The sequence below is a fragment of the Bufo gargarizans genome, chromosome 3 (assembly GCF_014858855.1).
Source record: "Bufo gargarizans isolate SCDJY-AF-19 chromosome 3, ASM1485885v1, whole genome shotgun sequence".
Classification (NCBI taxonomy): domain Eukaryota; kingdom Metazoa; phylum Chordata; class Amphibia; order Anura; family Bufonidae; genus Bufo; species Bufo gargarizans.
The window spans coordinates 55,378,703-55,405,954 of record NC_058082.1 but is presented as its reverse complement, the minus strand read 5'-3'; the positions used below and the strand labels follow the sequence as shown (position 1 = coordinate 55,405,954).

Here is a 27,252-nt window from a genome sequence, read left to right as displayed (position 1 = left end):
GCTTTCAGATTTTCAGGTCGATCCCAGTACAACACTGCATGGACTTTCTCGGGATCCATACGAAAACCTGAGGGTGAGAGCAGGTAACCCAGGAATTGCAGTTCCTAAACAGCAAAAACACATTTTTCCATCTTAGCATACAATTTATTCTCTCTTAGGATCTGTAACACCAGTCTCACATGATCCTGATGAGTCTCCATGTCTGGAGAATAAATTAGTATGTCATCCAGATATACAACAACAAATCTCCCCACCAGATGATGAAAGATGTCATTGATAAAGTGTTGAAAAACCGCTGGAGCGTTGTTTAACCCAAAGGGCATGACCAGGGCAGTCCCAGGAGTAGCCCCCCCAACTGCATAGGCTCCTCACAAGGCGTAACCACAGGTGTCTCTTTACCGTAAGTGTCAAAGGAAGCCGCCACCTTATTTGACAGTACGTCCTGAGGGTGAGGACCCTTAGATCTCCCCCTCAAGCGTCTATGCAGACGTACAGCAAGGGACATAGCTGCTTTCAATAACTCAGGTTTTTCGTGAAAGGCCAACACGTCCTGCAGCCTCTCAGATAGACCCTGACAGAACTAGCTACGGAGAGCAGGATCATTGCACTCCGTAGGAATATTCATATGCAGGATACCTAGGCCTTTATATCCCTATAAGGCCCTGGAAAAGGTTAGGACCAGAGACAACCCATTCCCCCCCAGATGGACGAATGGAAGTCGCTGTCTCAGGCTCAGATACAAACAACAGGGAATAGAACAAACACAAACAAATGCGACACTTAACTTCTGTAGAGATGGACGAGCAGGAACACCAGAGGCAAACTCACACCAGCTCAGCCAAACCCAAATGAAGCTATCTACCCCATAGTCAGAAGGGTGGGGTCAGAGTATAAAGGGTAGAAGTGATGACCACTGAGCAACAGATGAGAAAACGTAAGTGGTCATTAACCCTATCAACACTGAATCAAGAGAAATCAAGGAGGCTGTTAGATTCCTCCATGCTCAGCCAATCTCCTTGATTTCCTGACATCAGTCACCTGAGGGACCGTGACACAAGGCTGCCAGTCACTGATAGGACAGTCTCCTGGACTTCAAAGCCCAGAATGAGCAGAATAAAGGCATAAACTGCCAATGCAAGATATAGAAACCTATAAAAAAAGGTTTAATAAGCATTAAAGGGTTTGTCCCATCTTAACATTTATGGCATATCCTTAGGATATGCCACAAATGTCAGAGATTTGTGGTTCCCACCTTTGCGACCCATTCTATCTCCAGAACGAGGCCCCTAAAGTGAAGGAGGGCACACTGCACATGCGCGGTGTCCTTTCCATTCACGGCTATAGGACTTCAGAAAATTACTGGGAGAGCACACTTGGCTATTTTTGGAAGTTCCACAGCAGTGAATGGAGAGCAAGCCACCTGTCAATTCAGTGATATGCCATATATAATGAGATTGGACAACACCTTTAAAAATCAGAACCCTCAATGTTTTACATAGTTGGCAGGCTTAGATGCAAGTCCTCCACTAATAAGTAACTTATAAGCCTGATCCACAAACCGGTATTTTGGTCAGTGATTTCCTTCAGCAATGACTCATCTTTGGCTTATATTACACTGGTTGACGCTCAGCCAGATCTTGGCTAACTAGCGCTTATAGGAACACTTGTTAGCGATGATCTGAGTGTAATATTGCCGACGATTGCCTGATGAACAAGCAAACGTTCGTTCATCGGGCAATCCAGATTTTTACACATGCTGTGCAATCACGATCTGCTGCAAACAATGATCCAGTATGGGGCCAAGCAATGGCTGCGAATCCCAATGATAATCACTAACAAGCGTTTAGTGATGATCTGGCGGTGTAAATGTACCCCGTGATTATTCGATGAAAGAGCGAAACGCTTGTTCATCGGGTAATTCGATCATTTGTGGGCAGCACGGTGGCTCAGTGGTTAGCACTGGTGTCTTGCTGGGGACCTAGGTTTGAATCCGACCAAGGACAACATCTGCATGGAGTTTGTATGTTCTCCCTGTGTTTCCTCTGGTTTCCTCCGACATACTAATAGGGACCTTAGATTGTGAGCCCCATTGGGGACAGTTGGATGATAATGTCTGTGAAGCGCTATATAAGTGCATAAAATAAATAAATAAAAAATTTGTGCGCACAAAAATTATCGTTTACCGGCAGCAGATCGTGCTGTGTCAGTATGGGTACAAGTGATGGCATTAGCAATCGCTCCTCCCCATACTGTAGAGGAGATCGCTGCATCTAAATGCAACAGTCTCCTCCGCTGACGAGCAGATGATTATCGAGAAAGAACGCTTCCTTCCTGACAATCTGCTGCTCTGTCGTCCCGCGTAAAGGGACCAATTAGCGATCGCCGCTCCCTATACTGTGGAAGAGATCGCTGCATGTAAATTCAGTGGTCTCTGCTGGCAAGCAGGCGACTGCCAGGAAGGTACACTTCCCTCCCGACAATCGCATAGTGTAATACAAGCTTTTGGTGATAAACCCATCAGACAAAGGTCAAAATATTGTACTGATGGCCAACAGCTACTGAATGTGTATGGCCGCCTTAAGGCATGCCTAAAAGTCCTGTGAAAAGCCCTTTATAGCTTAACTATAATCAACTCCAGTCAGTATACATGTAACTTATGCCATTTTTCTTATATTTTGCCTGAATATTATAAATACATGTATAAATATATACACCAAAAAAAACTTCAAAGTGCATTTATCACACTTCAAACTGGATTGTGAAATAGGCAGAGAGAATAGCAGCAGAGATGAGCCAGCGGCTCCTTATTTGCTGATGAATTACATGTTTCTGAGAAGAGTATTTTGGTCATGTTCTGAAAATAAGGTTATGGAAAACGTCAGCAAGCAGGCAACATACAATTATTAGCAAGAAATATCATAGTAATACACAGGGGCGGACTGGGCCGGGGGGCAGGGGGGCAATTGCCCCCCGGGCCTCTCTATCAGCTCATTGTCCCGGCCGGCTGGGCCGGAATTATATGTGACTGCACACTGCAGCCTGCCCTGCGGAGGGAGACGGGGAGCTGGGGAGGCGTGCGGCCGGCAGCCTATCAGAGAGGCCGCCGGACCGGCGCAGGCGACGAGATGACGTCATCGCGCCGCCTGACTGAGCCGCTGCGCGGCCGTAAAGTAAGGAGCAGCGCTGGAGGCGGGACGGGAGTATTTCAGTGAAGGTACTGGACTCGGCTGGAGGTAGGAGGTAAGTATAAGTCTGACTGGCTTTTTTTCCTCCTTATTTCTGTCACTGATAGGGGGGCCTATCTGGCTACTGGCACATTATAGGGGGGGGGGCCCTATCTGGATACTTGCACATTATAGGGGGGCCCTATCTGGCTACTGGAACATTATAGTAGGGGGCCTATGGGCTACTGGCACATTATAGGGGGGCCCTCTCTGGCTACTGGCACATTATAGGGGGGGGGGGGGTATGGCTACTGGCACATTATAGGGGGGTATGGCTACTGGCACATTATAGGGGGGCTATGACTACTGGCACATTATAGGGGGGCCCAATATGGCTACTGGCACATTATAGGGGGGCCCTATCTGGCTACTGGCACATTATAGGGGGGCTATGGCTACTGGCACATTATGGGGGGGTATGGCTACTGGCACATTATATAGGGGGGCTATGGGTACTGGCACATTATAGGGGGGCATATGGCTACTGGCACATTATTAGGGGGGCCTATGGCTACTGGCACAATATATGGGGGGCTATGGCTACTGGCAGATTATAGGGGGGCCTATTGGCTACTGGCAGATTATAGGGGGGCCTATTGGCTACTGGCAGATTATATGGGGGCCTATTGGCTACTGGCAGATTATATGGGGGCCTATTGGCTACTGGCACATTATAGGGGGGGCCTATTGGCTACTGGCACATTATAGGGGGCACTATGGGGACATTAGCTCAACTGGAGACATTACAAGGGTGTATTTTTGACACTGTCTATTATAAGGAGAATTATTACAACTGGGAAGGGGGCATTATGGTGGGCTTTATTACTCCCCCATGGTATGACCCCCTAGTAGCAGCACCGTCCTCTCCCTGCTCTGCTATCCCTCTGCCCCTTCTCCAAATCCTTATTATGATATTTTTCTCATTAGGATAAAACACATCAGCTCCGCCGAGCCCCCGGACAAAGTGTGGAGGTGTCCGAGATCCCCAAGGGCCAAGCCAAGTAATTGTAAGTTTTCATATGAAATATGTTTATGTTATACACACATAGCATATACCGTGCCCCACAATATACAGCTGACGAAAGTGTCAAGGGGGGGGGGGGGGTCAGGAGGAGGCAGGGGAAATTGGTAAGCAGGAGGGGGGCTCAGTGGGCCTCTGCGTGTTACTTGCCCCCTGGGCCAAAAGTTGCCAGTCAGCCCCTGGTAATACAGCAGAGAAGCGTATGTAGTGCAGCAATAAAGCCTGGACTATTTGCCAAAAGTTACGTGTTCAGTAAAGCTGGCTACAGGGGGCGTCAGGCACCCCTGTGCCGTCACAGCAGCTTACCATGAGCACACTGTTTACCAGGTTGACATCTTGAAGGCAAAAAAAAAAAAACAAGAACACTGCTAGTCCAAGAGGAAAAAATGGCTGTTTGGGCAGAATAATCATTAAAGGGGTTTTCTGGGAGTAGAATATTGATGACCTATTCTCAGGATAGGTAATCAATATCAGATAGGTGGAGATCCACCTCCCAGCACCCCCGCTGATCAGCTGTTTGAAGACGCTATGGCGTTACAGTGAGTGCTGCGGTCTCCTCAAAGCTTGCGAAGCACAGCGCCGCACATTGTATAGTGGCCGTACTCAGTATTGCAGCCCAGGCCCAATAACTTGAATGGGACTGAGCTGCACATAGGTCATGTAACCAATGGACATAATATCACCAGCCTATGAAGGGTTTCCTGAAGAGGTGGGTTTTCAGGTTACTTTGAAGGTTTGGATGTTGGGGGGAGGTTGGAGTCTGATGTCTTGGTTTAGAGCGTTCCAGAGTAGGGGAGAGGCACGTGAGAAGTCTTGGAGAACAGAGGAGGAGGTCCTGTGAGGATCTGAGATTACGTGTGTGCGGGGATGCACCACCAATGAGGCCAGGTGAGCACCAAGTAGGGGCAAGAGGGGGGCAGCGGAAGGGCCATGGGCAATGAGCGCTTGGCATGGGGGGGGGGGGCGCCATTTCAGTTTTCTCCTCAGGCAGCAGAAAGGCTAGGTGCACCCCTGCGTGTGCGGATGTATCGAGAAAGCAGGTCAGAGATATAAGGAGGAGACAGATGTCCGGATGGCAAAAATCCGGTGTGCTGTACTGGACAAAACATTTAATCTTATATGCAAATGAGGGGTTCAAGACAAGAGTGGCATGGCAAAAACACAGGAAAGCAAAGGAGCGGAAGTGCACTTAAAAGGGTTTTCTGAGATTTTCATACTAATGACCTATCCTCTGGATAGGTCATCAGTATCTAATCGGTGGGCCTCTGACACCCTGGACCCCCACAATCAGCTGTTTGAGAGGGCACAGGCGCCCCTGTGAGAGCGGCAGCCTTCTCCATGCTCACCAAGCACAGCACCGTACATTTTATAGCGGCCATGCTTTGTATTGAAACTTAGCCAAGTTCACATCTATGGGGCTGAGCTGCACTAGGCCACGTGACTGATGAATGTGTCATCACTGGCCTAGGGAAAGCTGTGAGAAAGCGGTGGCGCTACTGCGAGCGTTGTGGCCTTCTCAAAAAGCTGATCGGTTTAGCGCAGGGCACGGGAGCGCATCGGAGCATGAGATGCTCCGATGCTAGGCTCAGGGGGGCTGCCGGGGTGAAAATAAGGGTATGTCCGGGTTCAGCTCTGAACCCGGACAACCCCTTTAAGTACTGTCTAAAAGTAGAGGCCGCTTTCACACATTTGTTGGCTTAGTGTACTTTAATACATGCACCATTTTTGGGTGCACGACACCAGACTTAAGCCATGCCCCTTTCCCAGCAAAGCCACTCCCCCTTTATGCTACGCCCCCTTGTTGGAGTCGCAAAGTGTCTAAAACAATAAATGTGTTGCAGAACACTAATGCCAGTTTTTTGGCACAAACTGTCCCATTATGCTGGATTATTTATTACTATACTATTATTACTATTTATTAAATGTAAAAATATATAAAATAGAATACACCCAAAAACTATTTTTACCTACTAAAAAACCCAACCTAATCCCCGAAGTCGTGCTGTGAAAAGAAAAAGAAACAATTCCTAACCTACCCACCTATCACATTTTTTACATATCCAACGGGCTGATGGGCTCATCCTAAAATAGTGTTTTTCAAATGGCCCTACCAATTTGACGTTTCTAGTCATTAACCCCTTAGCGCAGAACGCCGTACATGTACGGCGGGGGATGCATTGCCAGAATGCATTCCGCCTTACATGTACGGCAGGATGATCGGGCGGGCACCGGAGCGGTGCGCACCCGATCACTGCAGGGGTCCGGCAGTCCCTGGTAGCCGGGCCCCTGCTGTATCCGCCGGCATCGCTGTTTACAGCGATGCCGGCGGATTAACCCTTTCTATGCCGCGGTCCGCGCGGACCGCGACATAGAAGTTGTTTGCGGCAGGTGAGTGATCGCATCGAGTCCCCGCGCTGCTGTGGCGGGGACCCGATGCGTGACAAGGCAGCCCGATGCCGTGCAGAGGCTGCCCAATGCCCTGCACGGCATCGGGAACTGCCTTCTACGGGAGCCGAGGAGATCCAGCCTCAGGCTGGGTCTCCTAGGCAACCAGTTAGTGTATGACTCAGTGTCATACACTAACAGGCAATGCATTACAATACAGATGTATTGTAATGCATTGCAGAGGGGATCAGAGTGGGATAGAAATAAAGTTTAAAAAAAGTAAAAAAAAAAAGTGTTTGGAATAAAAAAATAAAGTTTCAAGTAAAAAAAAAAAAAAAAAAAGCCCCATTCCCCTGATTTTCTAATAAAAAATTGAAAAAAAAAGAAAAAACACACATATTAGGTATCGCTGCGTCCGTAACGAACGGCTCTATAAATATATTACATGATCCACCCCATCCGATAGGCACCATAAAAAATAAAAAATAAAAACTGTGTATAAAAAAGCCATTTTTGTCAACTTACATCACTAAAAGTGCAACACCAAGCGATCAAAACGGCGTATGCCCCCCAAAATAGTACCAATCTAACCGTCACCTCATCCCACAAAAAATGAGCCCCTACATAGTACAATCGCCCAAAAACTGAAAAAACTATGGCTCTCAGACTATGAAGACACTAAAACATTTTTTTTTTTTTCAAAAATGAAATCATTGTGTAAAACTTAAATAAATAAAAAAAATATTTATATATTGGGTATTGACGCGTCCGTATTAACCTTCTCTATAAAAATATCACATGACCTAATCCCTCAGGTGAATACCGTAAAAAAAAAATTAAAAAAACGGTGTAAAAAAAGCCATTTTTTGTCATCTTACATCACAAAAAGTGTAGTAGCAAGCGATCAAAAAGTCATACGCACCCCAAAATAGTGCCAATCAAACCGCCATCTCATCCCGCAAAAATCATACCCTACCCAAGATAATCGCCCAAAAACTGAAAAAACTATGGCTCTCAGACTATGGAGACACTAAAACATGATTTTTTTTGTTTCAAAAATGAAATCATTGTGTAAAACTGACAAATAAAAAAAAAGTATATATATTAGGTATCACTGCGTCCGTAATAACCTGCTCTATAACAATATCACATGATCTAACCCCTCAGGTGAATACCGTAAAAAATAAAAAATATAAACTGTGTAAAAAAAGCCATTTTTTGTCACCTTAGATCACAAAAAGTGTAATAGCAAGCGATCAAAAAGTCATACGCACCCCAAAATAGTGCCAATCAAACCGTAATCTTATCCCGCAAAAAATGAGACCCTACCTAAGATAATCGCCCAAAAACTGAAAAAACAATGGCTCTCAGTCTATGGAGACACTAAAACATGATTTTTTTTGTTTCAAAAATGAAATCATTGTGTAAAACTGACATAAATAAAAAAAAAGTATATATATTAGGTATCACTGCGTCCGTAATAACCTGCTCTATAAAAATATCACATGATCTAACCCCTCAGGTGAATACCGTAAAATATAAAAAATAAAAACGGTGTAAAAAAAGCCATTTTTTTGTCACCTTAGATCACAAAAAGTGTAATAGCAAGCGATCAAAAAGTCATATGCACCCCAAAATAGTGCCAATCAAACAGTCATCTCATCCCGAAAAAAATGAGCCCCTACACAAGACAGTCGCCCAAAAAATAAATAAAACTATGGCTTTCAGAATGTGGAGACACTAAAGAATCAGTTTTTTTTTTCAAATGCTTTGTTATGTAAAACTGAAACAAACAACCAAAAAAAGTTGTCATATTTGGTATTGTCGCGTCCGTGACAACCTGCTCTATAAAAGTACCACATGATCCAACCTGTCAGATGAATGTTGTAAATAACAAAAAATAAAAATGGTGCCAACACAGCAATTTTTTGTTACTTTGCCTCACAAAAAGTGTAATATAGAGCAACCAAAAATCATATGTACCCTAAAATAGTACCAACAAAACTGCCACCCTATCCCGTAGTTTCTAAAATGGGGTCACTTTTTTGGAGTTTCTACTCTAGGGGTGCATCAGGGGGGCTTCAAATGGGACATAGTGTAAATAAACCAGTCCAGCAAAATGTGCCTTCTAAAAGCCACACGCCGCACCTTTCCCTCTACGCCCTACTGTGTGCCCGTACAGTAGTTTACGGCCACATATGGGGTGTTTCTGCAAACGACAGAATCTGGGCAATAAATATAGACTTTTGTTTGGCTGTTAACCCTTGCTTTGTTACTGGAAAAAATGGAGTAAATAAAAAATTTGGCAAAAAATTTAAATTCTCGAATTTCATCTCCATTTGCCAATAACTCTTGTGGAACACCTAAAGGGTTAACAAAGTTTGGAAAACCAGTTTTGAATACCTGGAGGGGTGTAGTTTCTTAGATGGGGTCACTTTTATGGAGTTTCTACTCTACGGGGGCTTCAAATGGGACATGGTGTAAATAAACCAGTCCAGCAAAATCTGCCTTCTAAAAGCCACACGCCGCACCTTTCCCTCTACGCCCTACCGTGTGCCCGTACAGTAGTTTACGGCCACATATGGGGGGTTTTTCTGCAAACTACAGAATCTGGGCAATAAATATAGACTTTTGTTTGGCTGTTAACCCTTGCTTTGTTACTGGAAAAAATGGAGCAAATAATAAATTTGGCAAAAAATGTAAATTCTCGAATTTCATCTCCATTTGCCAATAACTCTTGTGGAACACCTAAAGGGTTAACAAAGTTTGTAAAACCAGTTTTGAATGCCTTGAGGGGTGTAGTTTCTTAGATGGGGTCACTTTTATGGAGTTTCTACTCTAGGGGTGCATCAGGGGGGCTTCAAATGGGACATGGTGTAAATAAATTAGTCCAGCAAAATCTGCTTTCCAAAAACCACACGCCGCACCTTTCCCTCTACGCCCTACCGTGTGTCCGTACAGTAGTTTACGGCCACATGTGGGGTGTTTCTGCAAACTACAGAATCAGGGCAACCCATATTGAGTTTTGTTTGGCTGTTAACCCTTACTTTATTGCTGTAAAAAATGGGTTAAAATTGAAAATTTTCCAAAAAATAGAAATTTCTAAATTGTTTCTCCATCTGCCATTAACTCTTGTGGAACACCTACAGGGTTAACAAAGTTTGTAAACCCAGTTTTGAATACCTTGAGGGGTGTACTTTCTTAGATGGAGTCACTTTTTTGCAATTTCTATTCTAGGGGTACAAGGGGGGGGGCTTGAAATGGAACATGGTATAAACAAAACCAGTCCTGCAAAATCTGCCTTGCAAAACCCATATGGTGTTCCCCTCCTTCTATGTCCTCCCGTTTGGCCAAACAGTAGTTTACGACCACATATGGGGTATTTCTGCAAACTACAGAAGCAGGGCAACCCATTTTGAGTTTTGTTTGGCTGTTAACCCTTACTTTATTGCTGTAAAAAATGGGTTAAAATTGAAAATTTTCCAAAAAATAGAAATTTCTAAATTGTTTCTCCATCTGCCATTAACTCTTGTGGAACACCTACAGGGTTAACAAAGTTTGTAAACCCAGTTTTGAATACCTTGAGGGGTGTACTTTCTTAGATGGAGTCACTTTTTTGCAATTTCTATTCTAGGGGTACAAGGGGGGGCTTGAAATGGGACATGGTATAAACAAAACCAGTCCTGCAAAATCTGCCTTGCAAAACCCATATGGTGTTCCCCTCCTTCTATGTCCTCCCGTTCGGCCAAACAGTAGTTTACGACCACATATGGGGTATTTCTGCAAACTACAGAAGCAGGGCAACCCATTTTGAGTTTTGTTTGGCAGTTAACCCTTGTTTTTTTCCAGGAAAAAATTGATTATATTGGAAAATTTTCCCAAAAATCAAAATTCTTAAAATGTATGTCTTTTTGCCATGAAGTCTTGTGGAAGACCTAAAGGGTTAAAAAAGTTTGTAAAAACAGTTTTGAATACCTTGAGGGGTGTAGTTTCTAGAATGGGGTCATTTTTGGGAGGTTTCTATTATCTAAGCCTCACAAAGTGACTTCAAACCTGAACTGGTCCATAAAAAGTGGGATTTTGAAGATTTCTGAAAAATTTCAAAATTTGCTTCTAAACTTCTAACCCTTGTAACATCCCCAAAAAATAAAATATCATTCCCAAAATGCTATAAACATGAAGTAGACATATGGGGAATGTAAAGTCATCACAATTTTTGGGGGTATTACTATGTATTACAGAAGTAGAGAAACTGAAACTTTGATATTTGCTAATTTTTCAAAATTTTTGGTAAATTAGGTATTTTATTATGCAAAAAAATTAATTTTTTTGACTTTATTTTACCAGTGTCATGAAGTACAATATGTGACGAAAAAACAATCTCAGAATGGCCTGTATAAGTAAAAGCGTTTTAAAGTTATCAGCACTTAAAGTGACACTGGTCAGATTTGCAAAAAATGGCCTGGTCCTTAAGGTGAAAATGAGCCTGGTCCTTAAGGGGTTAAAACTGGGATTTTTTTCTGACATTCATTTATATACAATACAAAGATGACCAGGGAAGAATAGCTGGACAAGATTATAATTTATCCAGTGTTTCCACATTCAGATCACTAAGTACAAGAACGAGAGGATCAACCTGGGTGCAAGCCAGGAGAATGTCTGACCTTTAACTGGTAACAGTGTGGAAGTTCTGCAGGTGACTCTTTCATCTATTGATCCTTGTTTATTACCATACAGGCAAACACCTAAATCATGAATTCCACTATAAGGCATGTGGAAACTGGAATGATAAATTATTAACGAGCCAATAAAATATTAACGACGCTACTTCCACTAAGTAATTTTCACAGAGAATGGGGTTTAGTTGGCTGCACTGCTCTGACTTCCTCCAGCAGAGATGTGACACTTCAGCTATTTTCAGACGCGGTCCCTAAGCAGCATCCCCCGATATGCTGTTACCTCATTAAATTACTGCGTGCGTTTGACTTAGGGCTCATGCACACGAACGCATTTTCTTTCCGTGTCCGTTAGTTGTTTTTTTTTTGCGTATACGGAACCATTCATTTCAATGGGTCCGCAAAAAAAACCTGAAGTTACTCCGTGTTCATTCCGTTTCCGTATGTCCGTATTTCTGTTCAACAAAAAAATAGAGCATGTCCTATTCTTGTCCGCATTACGGACAAGGATAGGACTGTTCTATTAGGGGCCAGCAGTTCCATTCCGCAAAATATGGAATGCACACAGACGTCATCCGTATTTTTTGCGGACCTCAAAATAGATACGGTCGTGTGCATGAGGCCTTACCTTTAGCAACTACACAGCCTTGGCTTTCAAGAGCACTGACACAAACACCGGCTTAGAGTAGCCCACTGTGGCTCGGCCCAGCGGTTCTTCCAGAAGCCCACGTAAGACCAGCTATACAACTAGGGTTCAGACATTCTGGCTACCACACTCAGGCCTCATCCATTCTGTGGTCTGCAAATTGCAGATCCGCAAAATATGGACACCGTCCGTGTTGCATCCGCCTTTTTTGCAGACCCCTTGACTTCAATGGGTCCGTGGTCTGCATTATGCGGCCAAGTATAGGACATGTTCTATCTTTTGGCGGAACAGACATATAGGTGTGGTACGCACACGGATCATCGGTGAGCTTTTCAGATATGTATGTGCATTCCGCAAAAAGAAAGGAGTTGGGGGATACCATATCTCCTTATGGAGAGCGGCTAATCGGCATGAAAAGTCTTATAGGCGCGGCAACGCTCCTCTAGGATCATAACAAGCTAACCTCTAACCTCTTAACAAGCTCTGCCTCTAATGCCACCAGATGTAAGGTAGCTGTGCTATAAGTCAACGTTTAACCTTTTAAACAGACCTTGCGACATGACTTGGATAATAATTAAGCCAGCATCTCATCTGCAGACAGCTGTTTCGGATTAGGCGCTCTCCACAAGGAGATATGGCATCCACCGAATCCTGGCCTCTCACTCAGTTAAGCCAGTACTTTCTGCTCTGCACTGATGAAGAGCAATCACCCCAAAACAGCTGCCTGCAGATGAGATGCTGGCTTATTTAATATCCAAGTCGTCTCAAGGGTCAAACATTTACTTATAAGACAGCTGTGTTACATCTGGTGGCATTAGAGGCAGAGCTTGCTAAGAGCTCTCTTGCAAGAAAATGTAATATGTCAGCAAAAAATAAAATAAAAATGGGTATGCCATACAGACCGCATCTGTATTTTGCGGACCACAAAACGGACATGGTCGTGTGCATGAGGGCTTAACAGAATGAAATTAAAATTACAAAGACATAAAATGACAATTCCTTGAATAGAGGTTTCTCTGATGGGTTGGGTGACCTGGCTCCCTAGTAATGCCATGATCCATCCCTTGCTCGGGCATCACTGTCTTATTAAGTCTTATTACCAGTAATGACATAATACTATTACCCGTATCGCTCTATTGAGACTTATAACTCACCCTTTCAATAGCACAAAGAGGATATGTTGATGGGAACTGATATACTCCACTGTGGGCAAGCGTGTGCCAATCTGTCTTCTCAAGATATTGTTGAATATCTGTGACACATCCTTCTTACCCTGCAACGTGTGAAATTACATGGTAGTCATTAGATATCACTGACAAAAAGAGCAAAGCAAAAAGCAAGCATTACTTTGAAAGACAACCATTGCAGACCCTGCGACTTGTTGAATAGTTACTCTTGTACGGTGGAGCTAAATAGCGGCATGTATTACACAGGGCAAGACCATACTGGCACAAAGGAAGGCTCTGTTCACATCTACTTTGTGGTTTCCGTCAGAAGTCGAGCACCATTGGTGGCTGAGGAACCCCACCACTGGTCTGTATGGATTCCAAGGCGCTGTTTGCCATTTTGACAAGAAGAATAGCGCCACATGCTGCACTGGATGGAAGCAGTGACGGGACCTCCGATGCAGAAGGTTAGACAATCTATTCTGCTGTCACCCACTGCCAAGAAATGTAGGCCCAGTCAGCAAAGACCTAAAGAGGACCCGTCATCCCTCCTGATATGTCTGCTTTAGTGTATTCTTGGAGTCTCTAAGACACATCAATGCTGGAGCTCTGTCTATTAGAAGTCAGCGTTGTGCCTTTCCTCTGCTATTCCTCCTGGAAAGATATGAATAGACTGACAAACGGGTGTTACCACTGACCTTGTCGACAGTGGCACAGTCAATGCCTGCACTAATTACATAGAGTCAGGGTATGTAGCAATATGGTAACAACAAGCTGGTAATTTAGTCGCACTTCTGCAGGAGTAATAACAGAGGGATGACACAAAGCAGAGTTTGAAGAAAATATTCTGCAGAATTACTGCTTTATGACAAACATGAATGTTATTAAAACAGACATTTCAGGAGAGGCGATAGGTCCTATTTAAATACGGGCATCAAAGGATTGGGAAGGGTGTTGCTTCTGCTGTCACGGTAGGAAATATTTTACTGGCATCTGGGTGTATGCTGCAGTTTTTAAAAGTGATTTCTATTTAATTAAAATGGGATAGATAGATAGATAGATAGATAGATAGATAGAAATAGATAGATACTGTAGATATAGATGCAGAGATAGATAGATAGATACTGCAGATATAGATAGATAGATATAGATAGATAGATACAGAGATAGATAAATAGATAGATACTGCAGATATAGATAGATATAGATAGATAGATACCGTAGATATAGATGCAGAGATAGATAGATAGATACTGCAGATATAGATAGATAGATATAGATAGATAGATAGATACTGTAGATATAGATACAGAGATAGATAAATAGATAGATACTGCAGATATAGATAGATAGATACCGTAGATATAGATACAGAGATAGATAGATACCGTAGATATAGATACTGTAGATATAGATACATATAAATAGATAGATACTGTATAGATACAGAGATAGATAGATATTGTAGTTATAGATACAGATATAGATACAGAGATAGATAGACATGTAGATATAGATAGATAGATACTGTAGAGATAGATAGATAATAGATAGACAGATGATATATAGATAGATACTGTAGAGCTAGATAATAGATATATGATAGATAGATAGACAGACGATATATAGATAGATACTGTAGATATAGATACACAGAGCTAGATCGATAGATAGATATGAAAGAGGGTCCGACACCCTGTCACCCTACGTTGGAGTGTTGCCTCGTTTTTCTAATTTTTGGATCATCTCTGGACCCCTTGCATGTGGTCCCAGAGGGATTGCACCCACTTTCTGTATAGTGACGGTGCTGTATTTTTTTCTTGCTTTGTACATAGATCGACAGACAGACACAATAATATATATAATTAGCCATGTAAGTGATACCTACCTCAAAGTCTATGAGGTGCAGGTTGGTAATTAGGGTCACTAGCAGGCCACTGTTGTACAGCTCTTGGGCTAGCTGAGCCACGGTTTCCGTCTGAGGCTCTTTGTCTCCAGTTCCGCACAAAATTTCCTTTGTGGCTTGAAGTGACTTGGACACCTCTTCAGAAGCCTGGGGGAAACGAGGACAACGTAACAAAAGATTTTTCAATACAAGATTTTATTACAAAGCAAATACGCAAAGAGGACACGTCAGCAGGATAAACCCTATCAAACCAGGTATACTGCCTGTTAGAGTTGATCCTGCTGATTAAAACAACACCCGGGTGGCAAAAATCCAGTGTGATGTACCAGACAAAACAGAGTTTAATGTCATATGCAAATTAGGGGTTTAGTACAAGAGGGGCGTGGCCAACACAGGAAGGCACTTAAAGGGAACCTGTCACCGGGATTTTGTGTATAGAGCTGAGGACATGGGCTGCTAGATGGCCGCTAGCACATCCGCAATACCCAGTCCCCATAGCTCTGTGTGCTTTTATTGTGTATAAAACCGATTTTAAACATATGCAAATTAACCTGAGAGGAGTCAGAGCTTGAAAATATGACTCTTCTCTGGTCACACAAGTAAGATATGATTCTTTTATGCTAATTTGCACATGTATCAAATCATTTTTTTACACAATAAAAGCACACAGAGCTATGGGGACTGGGTATTGCGCATGTGCTAGTGGCCATCGAGCAACCTTTGTCCTCAGCTCTATACACAAAGTCCCGGTGACGGGTTCCCTTTAGGAGATAGAGCCTGTCCCTCACTGCAGTGAAATCCTAATTTGCATATGGAATTTAATCAGTTTTCTCTGGAATGGCTTTTATCAGCAGGATCTGCCCAAATTGGTGATACGTCTGGTTTTATAGGGTTGATCCTGCTGACAGGTCTTCTTTAAGAAATGAGTAAGTGGATTGATTCTAAAGGCCCCTTTACACTGGCTGATGAATAGGGAATGATTGTGAAGGATCCGTTCATTTCCGATATCTGCCTGATCTCTGGGCAGTGTTCGCTGTATGGGGACGAGTGATCTCTACAGCCATCATTCATCCCCATCATAGATATATGTATCTCTGACTGGCATCAGAAAGATCTATTTAAAGAGCTGGTCCAGCAATTTCAATTTTTTTTAAACTGGTGGGCCAGTGATGTAGAGAGGGCGCAGGAAGGAAAGACCACGAGGAAGCCTGGGCAGCGTCAGAACGGGAGTGGTGGAGGATGAGGGGAGCATTACTTCTAATGGATGTGATTTTTAAAGTATTTTATATGGCCGGACAATAAATGACATCAGGAATAAATTAGAGGAGTGCTGTAATATTACTAATGGTGACCATGTAGATCAAATGGCACACCGCATCGGCTCTCCGCTCTCGCCGATACAGCGCTCCTCTATGTACCAGAACGGACACCAATCTCAACACGTATTTTATGTGTGAGGAAAGCGATGCTTGAAGGAAACACTAGGAAGCCATAGGAAATGATATGAACTTCAATCATCTCTGCAATTGGGCAGACGAGATGGGCCAAATGGTTCTCATCTGCCGACACATTCTATGAGCCACCGTGGCATCCATTATGTCAGACACAATGGCCACGTTATCAGTCCCATCATATCAAAGGTCTTACTTTCTCCGTCTTCTTGTCCTGCTTTTCTAATATGGCCATGTTTTCCTTCAGAGTTTTCACTATTTCTGCAGGATTCTTGTGTGATTTGCTGAATAATGGCATTTTGTTCGTTTTTCCTGTTTTGTATCAATGTAAAAGTATCCCTAAAAGAAAGACAAAACATAATTAGAGAATACTGCTAAAAATGAATGTTCTTACAATTATTACACACACATATCTATCAGGATCGGCATTGGACCTATCACTGTGTAAATAAATAATACACAGATGGCTAGCATATTACACCGCTACATCGGTACATACTGATATCCATTCTTTAGTCTAGGAACGCAACAAAAAAGTACAGAGGATGTATAAAAACAGTCAACACCAAACCAAGAGCGCTCACCCCATATGATGCCAACAATCCCTCGCCCCCATATGATGCCAGCAATCCCTCACCCCCATATGATGCCAGCAATACCTCACCCCCATATGATGCCAGCAATCCCTCACCCCCATATGATGCCAGCAATCCCTCACCCCCATATGATGCCAGCAATCCCTCACCCCCATATGATGCCAGCAATCCCTCACCCCCATATGATGCCAGCAATCCCTCACCCCCATATGATGCCAGCAATCCCTCACCCCCATATGATGCCAGCAATCCCTCGCCCCCATATGATGCCAGCAATCCCTCGCCCCCATATGATGCCAGCAATCCCTAGCCCCCATATGATGCCAACAATCCCTCGCCCCCCCATATGATGCCAGCAATCCCTCAACCCCCATATGATGCCAGCAATCCCTCACCCCCCATATGATGCCAGCAATCCCTCACCCCCCATATGATGCCAGCAATCCCTCACCCCCCATATGATGCCAGCAATCCCTCACCCCCCATATGATGCCAGCAATCCCTCACCCCCCATATGATGCCAGCAATCCCTCACCCCCCATATGATGCCAGCAATCCCTCACCCCCATATGATGCCAACAATCCCTCACCCCCATATGATGCCAACAATCCCTCACCCCCATATGATGCCAGCAATCCCTCACCCCCATATGATGCCAGCAATCCCTCACCCCCATATGATGCCAGCAATCCCTCACCCCCCATATGATGCCAGCAATCCCTCACCCCCCATATGATGCCAGCAATCCCTCACCCCCCATATGATGCCAGCAATCCCTCACCCCCCATATGATGCCAGCAATCCCTCACCCCCCATATGATGCCAACAATCCCTCACCCCCCATATGATGCCAACAATCCCTCACCCCCATATGATGCCAGCAATCCCTCACCCCCATATGATGCCAGCAATCCCTCACCCCCATATGATGCCAGCAATCCCTCACCCCCCATATGATGCCAGCAATCCCTCACCCCCCATATGATGCCAGCAATCCCTCACCCCCCATATGATGCCAGCAATCCCTCACCCCCCCATATGACATGAAATATCCCGCACCCTTATAGAACACTGACAGTGCCTCAGCTCATGGCAGAGCTACCAAACCCCAACCCTGTAACCCTCCCTATAGTTTATTATCCACCCCCATACAGCTGGCACTTCAAAGCCGACCTTCAGAATGAACATAATCCGGAGGATTGATTTTCTTTTCTTATTGTTTTATATATTTTACAGAACTTCTGACTGATCGATATAGGAGCAGATAAAGCACTGATGGAAATGATGTAAGATACATATCCACAGCAGCGACCATAACCTAATGATGGGAATGATACCTCTCACACTTGGATATAGCGATGGAGATAAGAACACATGAAAGGCCCTTTGGTCCATCTCGGTGTCTTAGCTCTATTAGAAGACCGCAGCTTCTTACGGACGACAGATCATCAAACGGGAGAGTCACAATTTCCTGATCTGGATCTTCCTACCTCTTTGACGGATATCATATGACATGTGGACAGATCAGTCTGGTAATATGGAAATGGTTAGAAAACTGCAGAGAGGAGACGGAGTGCTCCATGTCCTCTGTATAGTCGGCGCTCTACTCCGATTACAGGACTCCTGCAGCAGCTTTATAGCCAAATATTGGCTCTATCAAGCAGAACCGGTTAATGGCTTTATATGAGGTTTCATTTTTACGAATGACTCAGTCGTCATTGGAAAGTCTCTGATAGAAATGACCTTTCAAACATTTAATATCGACTGGAAAAACTGAGGCTGAATTTAAAGGGCATCTGTCAGCAGTTTTGTACCTATGACACTGAATGTCCTGTTACATGTGCGCTTGGCAGCTGAAGACATCTGTGTTGTCCCATGTTCATGTGTGCCCGCATTACTGAGAAAAATGATGTTTTATTATATGCAAATGAGCCTCTAGGAGCAATGGAGGCGTGGTCATTACACCTAGAGGCTCAGCTCTCTCTGCAACTGCTGCGTCTATCCGCTTAGATTTTCAGGGCCAGGTGTAATGACGTTTTCACTGCCTGACCCTGTCAGTCAAAATGGAGAGGGTACGGCAGTTGCAGAAAGAGTTGAGCCTCTAGGAAAGGGATTAGCAATATTCGGCACTCCAGCTGTTGTGAAACTACAACTCCCAGCAGGCAAACATACTTGGCTGTTCTTCTAACTCCCATAGAAGTGAATGGAGCATTCTGGGACTTGTAGTTTCAGAACAGCCGTAGTGCCGAAGGTTGCTGATCCTCCTCTAGGAGGCTCATTTGCATATATTAAAACTTCATTTTTCTTAGCCCCGGAGTCTCTGCCCCAGATTGTCGTCCATGTACAGCTGACAAACTGTTCTTTAGCGTAACTGACCGAGGCAGATACAATAAAACTGACATTTTATACACCTCAGGCCTTATGCACACGACCGTTGTTTTTTCGGCTCGGATGCGGACCCATTCACTACAATGGGGCCGCAAAAGATGCGGACAACAATAGGCAGTTATATCAATGGCTGTCCGTGCCGTTCCGCAAATTGCGGATCGCACACGGACACCATCCGTGTTTTGCGGATCCGCAATTTGTGGACCGCAAAACACACAACGGTCGTGTGCATGAGGCCTCAGTCTCAGACTGTCAGTTCAAAATGCAGATTTTTTAAGGATACGGTCATATATGTGTTTACAGATTTAGCAGGCTGTTTCAGCAGAGGGACGGTCTGCCAGAGTTCGCCTGATCTGACCAATCTGGGTAACGCGGTGCACGACTGGATCCCTGTTGACTGTAATGGGATCTGGCGGGGATCCTGCCACTTTTAAGTGAAACGCAGACTCTCAGCCCAGCAAAAAGGTGTGCATAGTAAGTTGCAGGGAGGCCGCGGCACACCCTGGCAGGTCATGGCCTCCTCAAATAGCTGATTGGCGGGGGTCCCGGGTGTCATACCCCCACCGATCAGATACTGATCACCTACCCTGAGGATAGGCTATCAGTATAAAACACTCAGAAAACCCCTTTAATGCCTGTGGTAACATAGGGAGTAGCCGCCCCATGAGAACATACCCTGGGCAAATACTGGAACGGACTATAAAGTGAAACTTGAGAGCTTCATTCCCATGTAGCTAAAGAGAGCACAAATCAGTATAAAGAAGCGTCATTAAAAAGGAGCCAGTACAAAACAATGACTGCAGTGTCAACATGAAACTGATGCCCAGTCTGTCACATGGCAGGCCTGACAAAGCCCAAAGCCACAAACACATGTCATACCAGCAGATGACAAATAAGCTTTCAGTGGGAGCAGAGTGGCAGTAAATGTGCCAGCGCTGCTACTAGAATGCACCCCCTCAATAAGGGTCACTGATGTAGGAACGAGCAGACGTGCCACGCTACTTTCCATTAGCACCCGGGCTAGCCTCACCGACAGCGTTATGTTTCACAGGTGATGCCACACTGTAAACCTCAGAGCTGCTCTGGAGGAACAGTTACTAATAAATCAAAGAAAAGAAAGAGGAAAACGGCAAACAAGATGCCCATGTCCCATACCAGGGCCGAGAGATGGGAATATATTTCCACAGTCCGACTCCGTAATAACCATAACTAGGACAGAGCTTAGGATATATTTATTGGAATACAATTTCTGAACAAACAAAAAAAGTTTCTAAATTGTAAATGTTCTGGTGCCTGTTCGGCTCCACTTCCTGTTTTGGGGGCTAGACACCCCGGAAATGGACTGCACACTCCTGTGACCTGTCCCAACCTGTGGTTGGCTGAGCAGATAGACCAAGCCATTTCTGGTGTGTTAAGCCTGAAACCAGGAAGTGGGGAGAAGTGGGGACTGAAGCAGCTGCCAGACAGTAGGGGCAGAGGATCGGGATGGTGGGCAAAGATTGTGATTTTACCCCCAATCTGGTAAGACTACTTCTCCGCAATACCATATACCGGTACATTAGATGCATATTGGCCAAACCCGTCAACTTCAGCAGGTTCGGCCGACCATCTAATGTGTATGGTGGCCTCCCGACTCTTCCCCAATGGGGGATGTAGTCTTTAGAATACAATTAATGTATTTAGAATTCTTTTATAAATGTTGTAGCTTTTTAATTTTTAGTGGCCACTTCCGGGTGGCTATATTGGAGACACACACTTCCTTCCCGTATTGTCTATGAAGACAGAGCCGCAGGAAGCGTAGGCTCTATGGAAGCAGCAATGAACAGATAGGAGCCCACAGAATACTTCGGTCTCTAAAAAGACTGAGGACAGCCCCGTCCCTAAGAGAGAAGGCAAGCTGTCAAGCTTAGTATGTCGCAGTCTACAACTAGACTATTAGGTCACATAAACATATAATGTGCCATTTTTTGATGAAACGTTCCCTTTAAGGAACGTTCACATGTTGCAGAAATGGTGCAGATTTGCAAGGAACATTCACAGAGGAACACATACGCACAAAGTGGATGGGATTGTTACAAATCTCATCCACATGTGGAAAAAAAATGGTGTGGTAACTGATCTGTTGTGCTATTTGAATAAGTTTTGGGTCCCCCTCTACCCGCCGTGGCTGCAGCATCCTCACCTGCTCCCCGCTGCTTTGTTCCAGCTCTTTCTGTTTGCAGTGGTCTGGCCCCTGCTTGTCAACTGGACAAGGGTCATGTGTGCTGCCGCAGTCAGTTACTCATCCACAAAGTGGCATGCGACCCAGCGACATGGGGAACAAGTCACCGCTGCAGCAGCACACATGACCCCCATCCATGACGGGAGTTGACAAGCAGGAAGTGGAGCGCGGAAACAAAAGGCGGAGAGCAGGTAAGTAGGGAAGGGGGTGGAGACCCAACATTTGCCCAAAAGGTGGAGAACCCCTTCAAGTCCAAAGCAATGTTCATTTCTCCTGCAGATTTTCACAGCAGACTTCACCCCTTTCAGTATCGCATTGACTGAATGAAGCCTTACCTGACTTTGGAAAGTTCTTTTTTTTTATTGGAGCACTAGTTATGAGGACTTCTAGTACATAGAGGTATCTGGTAGGAGGGTCCCAGGCTGAAAACAGGTCGCACTTCATTTGCGCCACAAAATATACACCAACTGTATTGGTAAGTACTATAGAAAACGAATCAGGTTTTATTCTGTGCACACTATACGGTATATAAGAGACATGCACTGAATAGACGTCTGTTTTAGATGTGGGTGCTGCGGCCTAGCTTCTGACGAACACTCATGCATGTCTATGAGAGCGTTGCTGAAGTGACAGCAGTTTGAGTTATGAGACACCATATGTAACTAAGGAACTGAAATGGCAGATGATGGCGGTGACTCAGGGCCAGCGTGAGGGCCGGGAAGACTTATTGTCAGTTCGAGCTGCGATTACCACATTCTCTGTTTGCATTGATCAGGTCATGTATTTTCTCTCTGTTGACATCTCACCATTTAGAACTTGGCATTATATATTAAGCATACAAATGATTTCACCGGAGAAGAATTTGCTCTCGAGATGAATAATTGCGCTCCAACCCACTTTGTGGCTCTTTGTCTTAAAGCTTCACAACGTTCATGTGAAACCATAAGGATTAGGAGCCTGCAATCTCCAAACGTAACCGCTCAGGTATCTGGCGTTTATCACAAGGATAGCGGGGGTGCTCAAACTAGAAACAGGAACCGCTTTTTAGAAGTAACCTTTTACCTAGAATCTACGACAAATGGTCACGGAGAGGAGTGGTTCTTCGCTGCGGCCAGTGATCGGCTGCAGTGGTCACCTGTCAACAGGAGGTTGATATCAGCACACCAGGGAGATGAAGATCGAGCCAGGGAGCAAAAGACACCAAACCCTGCAGCGGGGACCGTAATCACCACCGCGAGTCTACCGATCTTGGATAACCCCCATGGCGGCATAGAAGTGAGGGGTTGATCAATACAGAACGTGTCACACCAATAAACTATTGTGGCTGGCTCCAAAGTCACTGCAAATGTAGTGGTTTTATGCTCGATTTACCAGCGCCCATTACTGCATCTGAGCAAGGACCGGCGGGGGGGATTGTTGGAACCCTGGTGGGCCAATCTGACCCTGATCCAAAATGAGCCCTAAAATCCATCTAGACTCCCACTGCAAAGGGTGAAATCCAAGGTGTAAAAAGACATGAGTATGTTGTAGATTTGTGATGTTTTTTTTTTTTTTTGGGCAACTTACAGTAAATATTTCGACAGTAAGTAAAGTGTACCTCACATGAACACTGCCTTATTTTAAACAATAAAAGGTAATATACAGTAATACTGAGTTTTATACACAGTTTATGGAGTCCAGTGGGAGCAGTATAAATCCCTATGCAGGGAGCTCCCTCTAGTGGCAGCTGAGACCACCAGAAATACTGTATTAGGTGTGAACTGCTAAACCTTTCTAGACTCCCCCGAGTTTGGCAGGAGTATTATCACAAGCCTTTAAACCACCCAATGTAAAAAATCTATCATCAGAGGAATTTCAATTTTCCTGGACCCCTTGGAAGCTCCTGCTTAAAATCCTGAAATCACCTCAGTAAGGAGCTATGAGACATTAGAAGATCATTTTGCATGTATTTATTTTGCCCATGCTGCCTCGACGAGGCGCCATATTTCCTCCAGGAACAGTACCTCTAACTAGAGAGTAATATCTCAGTAATATTGCATGTGGTGAAGCATACCAACATTGCAGGTACTGCAGATTCTGTAAAGTCTATGGGAAAACATCTCTGTGTGGCACAAGTACAGAATACACTAAAACCAATCTACACAGCTAAGGGAGCATTCACATCAGTGTTTTGTTTTCTGTTAAAAAAAAATTAAATGAATCCGTTATTTTGAGCATCAGTTACGCTCAGCTAGCATTAGGCTACTTTCACACTCCCGTTTTGTGCGGATCCGTCATGAACGGATCCGTTCAGATAATGCAACTGTCTGCATCCTTTCAGAACGGATCCGTTTGTATTATCTTTAACATAGCCAAGACGGATCCGTCTTGAACACCATTGAAAGTCAATGGAGGACAGATCCGTTTTCTATTGTGCAGATTGTGTCAGTGAAAACGGATCCGTCCCATTGACTTACATTGTGTGTCAGGACGGATCCATTTGGCTCAGTTTCATCAGACGGACACCAAAACGCTGCTTGCTTGGTGTCCATCTTCAAAGCAGAATGGAGACTGAACTTATTAAAACTGATGCATTCTGAGCGCGAGAAGGCATTAGAATGCAAACTGATCCGTTTTGGACCGCTTGTGAGAGCCCTGAACGGATTTCACAAACGCAAAGCCAAAACGCCAGTGTGAAAGTAGACAAAGTTTGCACTACAATTGACTGATCCAACTTTTTTAGAGCATCAGTTATGATCAGTTTGCATCCGTTTTTGTCAGCTCCGTTATCTTAGATGGGAGAAAAAGTCCTCCTCACAGGAGGACAATGGGTCAGAAGAACGGAAAACAAAACTGTGATGTGAATGCGCCCTAATTTATAAAAGTAAATATGAACACAATTTCTTGCAGTCCTGTGTCAGTCATTCGTCTAGAGCAGTAGTGGCGAATCTATGGCACGGGTGCCAGAGGCCGCACTCAGAACCCTCTCTGTGGGCACCCGCACCCTGGAAAAAGTCTATAGTGTATCAATATGCCTTACACTTTTCCTGCCATTCATCAGCGCAGGGCGCACTATGAACAGCGCAGGAAGCGCACTGAATGTAGGCAGGCTATTATAGATAAATGATAAAATACATGGAAGATATACTATATTGGACTGTAGGTTAACTTGCTGTGTTGGCACTTTGCAATAAATAAGTGGCTTGTAGGGTTGCAGTTTGGGCACTCAGTCCTCAGTCTCTAAAAGGTTTGCCATCACTGGCCTAGAGTAAAAGATATTAGCAGGCTCCAATACTGAGCACCTCTCCACAAAGTACTGTAGCCCGAACACCTCTCCACAAAGTACTGTAGCCCGAACACCTCTCCACAATGTACTGTAGCCCGAACACCTCTCCACAATGTACTGTAGCCTGAACACCTCTCCACAAAGTACTGTAGCCCGAACACCTCTCCACAATGTACTGTAGCCTGAGCACCTCTCCACAGTGTACTGCAGCCTGAACACCTCTCCACAAAGTACTGTAGCCCGAACACCTCTCCACAATGTACTGTAGCCCGAACACCTCTCCACAATGTACTGTAGCCTGAGCACCTCTCCACAATGTACTGTAGCCTGAACACCTCTCCACAAAGTACTGTAGCCCGAACACCTCTCCACAATGTACTGTAGCCCGAACACTTCTCCACAATGTACTGTAGCCTGAACACCTCTCCACAATGTACTGTAGCCTGAGCACCTCTCCACAATGTACTGTAGCCCGATCACCTCTCCACACAGTACTGTAGCCCGAACACCTCTCCACACAGTACTGTAGCCCGAACACCTCTCCACAATGTACTGTAGCCCGATCACCGCTCCACAATGTACTGTAGCCCGATCACCTCTCCACAATGTACTGTAGCCCGATCACCTCTCCACAATGTACTGTAGCCCGAACACCTCTCCACAATGTACTGTAGCCTGAACACCTCTCCACAATGTACTGTAGCCCGAGCACCTCTCCACAATGTACTGTAGCCCGATCACCTCTCCACAATGTACTGTAGCCCGATCACCTCTCCACAATGTACTGTAGCCCGATCACCTCTCCACACAGTACTGTAGCCCGAACACCTCTCCACAATGTACTGTAGCCCGATCACCGCTCCACAATGTACTGTAGCCCGATCACCTCTCCACAATGTACTGTAGCCCGAACACCTCTCCACAATGTACTGTAGCCCGAACACCTCTCCACAATGTACTGTAGCCCGAACACCTCTCCACAATGTACTGTAGCCCGAACACCTCTCCACAATGTACTGTAGCCCGAACACCTCTCCACAATGTACTGTAGCCCGAACACCTCTCCACAATGTACTGTAGCCCGAACACCTCTCCACAATGTACTGTAGCCCGAACACCTCTCCACAATGTACTGTAGCCCGAACACCTCTCCACAATGTACTGTAGCCCGATCACCTCTCCACAATGTACTGTAGCCCGATCACCTCTCCACACAGTACTGTAGCCCGAACACCTCTCCACAATGTACTGTAGCCCGATCACCGCTCCACAATGTACTGTAGCCCGATCACCTCTCCACAATGTACTGTAGCCCGAACACCTCTCCACAATGTACTGTAGCCCGAACACCTCTCCACAATGTACTGTAGCCCGAACACCTCTCCACAATGTACTGTAGCCCGAACACCTCTCCACAATGTACTGTAGCCCGAACACCTCTCCACAATGTACTGTAGCCCGAACACCTCTCCACAATGTACTGTAGCCCGAACACCTCTCCACAATGTACTGTAGCCCGAGCACCTCTCCACAATGTACTGTAGCCCGAGCACCTCTCCACAATGTACTGTAGCCTGAAAACCTCTCCACAAAGTACTGTAGCCTGAAAACCTCTCCACAATGTACTGTAGCCAGGTTACCTCTCCACATGTACTGTAGCCAGAGTACCTCTCCACATGTGCTGTAGCCTGAGCAACTCTTCACAATGTACTGTAGTCTGGTTCTAACATTACGACATGAAGTCACTTTGTGCACCGGATATCACAGCAATCACTGGAGGAGGTCTCAGATGTCCATAAATATGGCACCTGCAGCAGACACAGGAAACCTCTGACATCTTGTTATGACAGATCTTGCAGAAATTGTCTTACATTATTCAGTTGCAGTAGACCAGATCTGCAGGCTCTGACTACTATAAGCAATGGAAAAGTTAGATTTTATGTTCTACACCAAATGCCATGCATATTATGTAAAAGAGCTACACGTGGGACTGAAAATTGTCCACAGTGGGGCAGGGAGGTGGTGGGCGGTCACTCATGACACCAGTGGCTGCAGTATAATCCTTGATCCGACCATTGGCTCCAATGCTGTAGACTTGTGATCTGACCCACAGACTTGTGAGCAGGTTTCACACATACAGGCTTTGGGACCTGTGTGCTTCCCCCTAAATATTGTGCTTTGGGCATGGTGCATATCCAATCTGCGCCAACTGTTACTCATAGCTTGGAAAGTAGAGCTGTCAGCATACCAATAGGCTGAGCTGCAAACTGTGCTATATTTACTTCCCACAAAGGCTTCCAGTGTAT

The 27,252-nt window shown here is 44.8% G+C and overlaps 1 protein-coding gene across 2 annotated transcripts in view; it reads right to left on the bottom strand.

Moving 5' to 3' along the window:
• Window positions 1–27,252, bottom strand: part of CAB39L (calcium binding protein 39 like) — an 84,121-nt gene that overhangs the window by 29,735 nt on the left and 27,134 nt on the right. For both annotated transcript variants that reach the window (XM_044286417.1, XM_044286416.1), the window contains exons 2-4: window positions 16,672–16,814; window positions 15,007–15,171; window positions 13,107–13,225 (exon numbers count right to left, since the gene is read on the bottom strand). In XM_044286417.1, coding sequence (XP_044142352.1) covers window positions 13,107–13,225; window positions 15,007–15,171; window positions 16,672–16,773 — 386 coding nt within the window. In that variant the 5' untranslated portion in view covers window positions 16,774–16,814. The remainder of the gene's footprint in view (window positions 1–13,106; window positions 13,226–15,006; window positions 15,172–16,671; window positions 16,815–27,252) is intronic.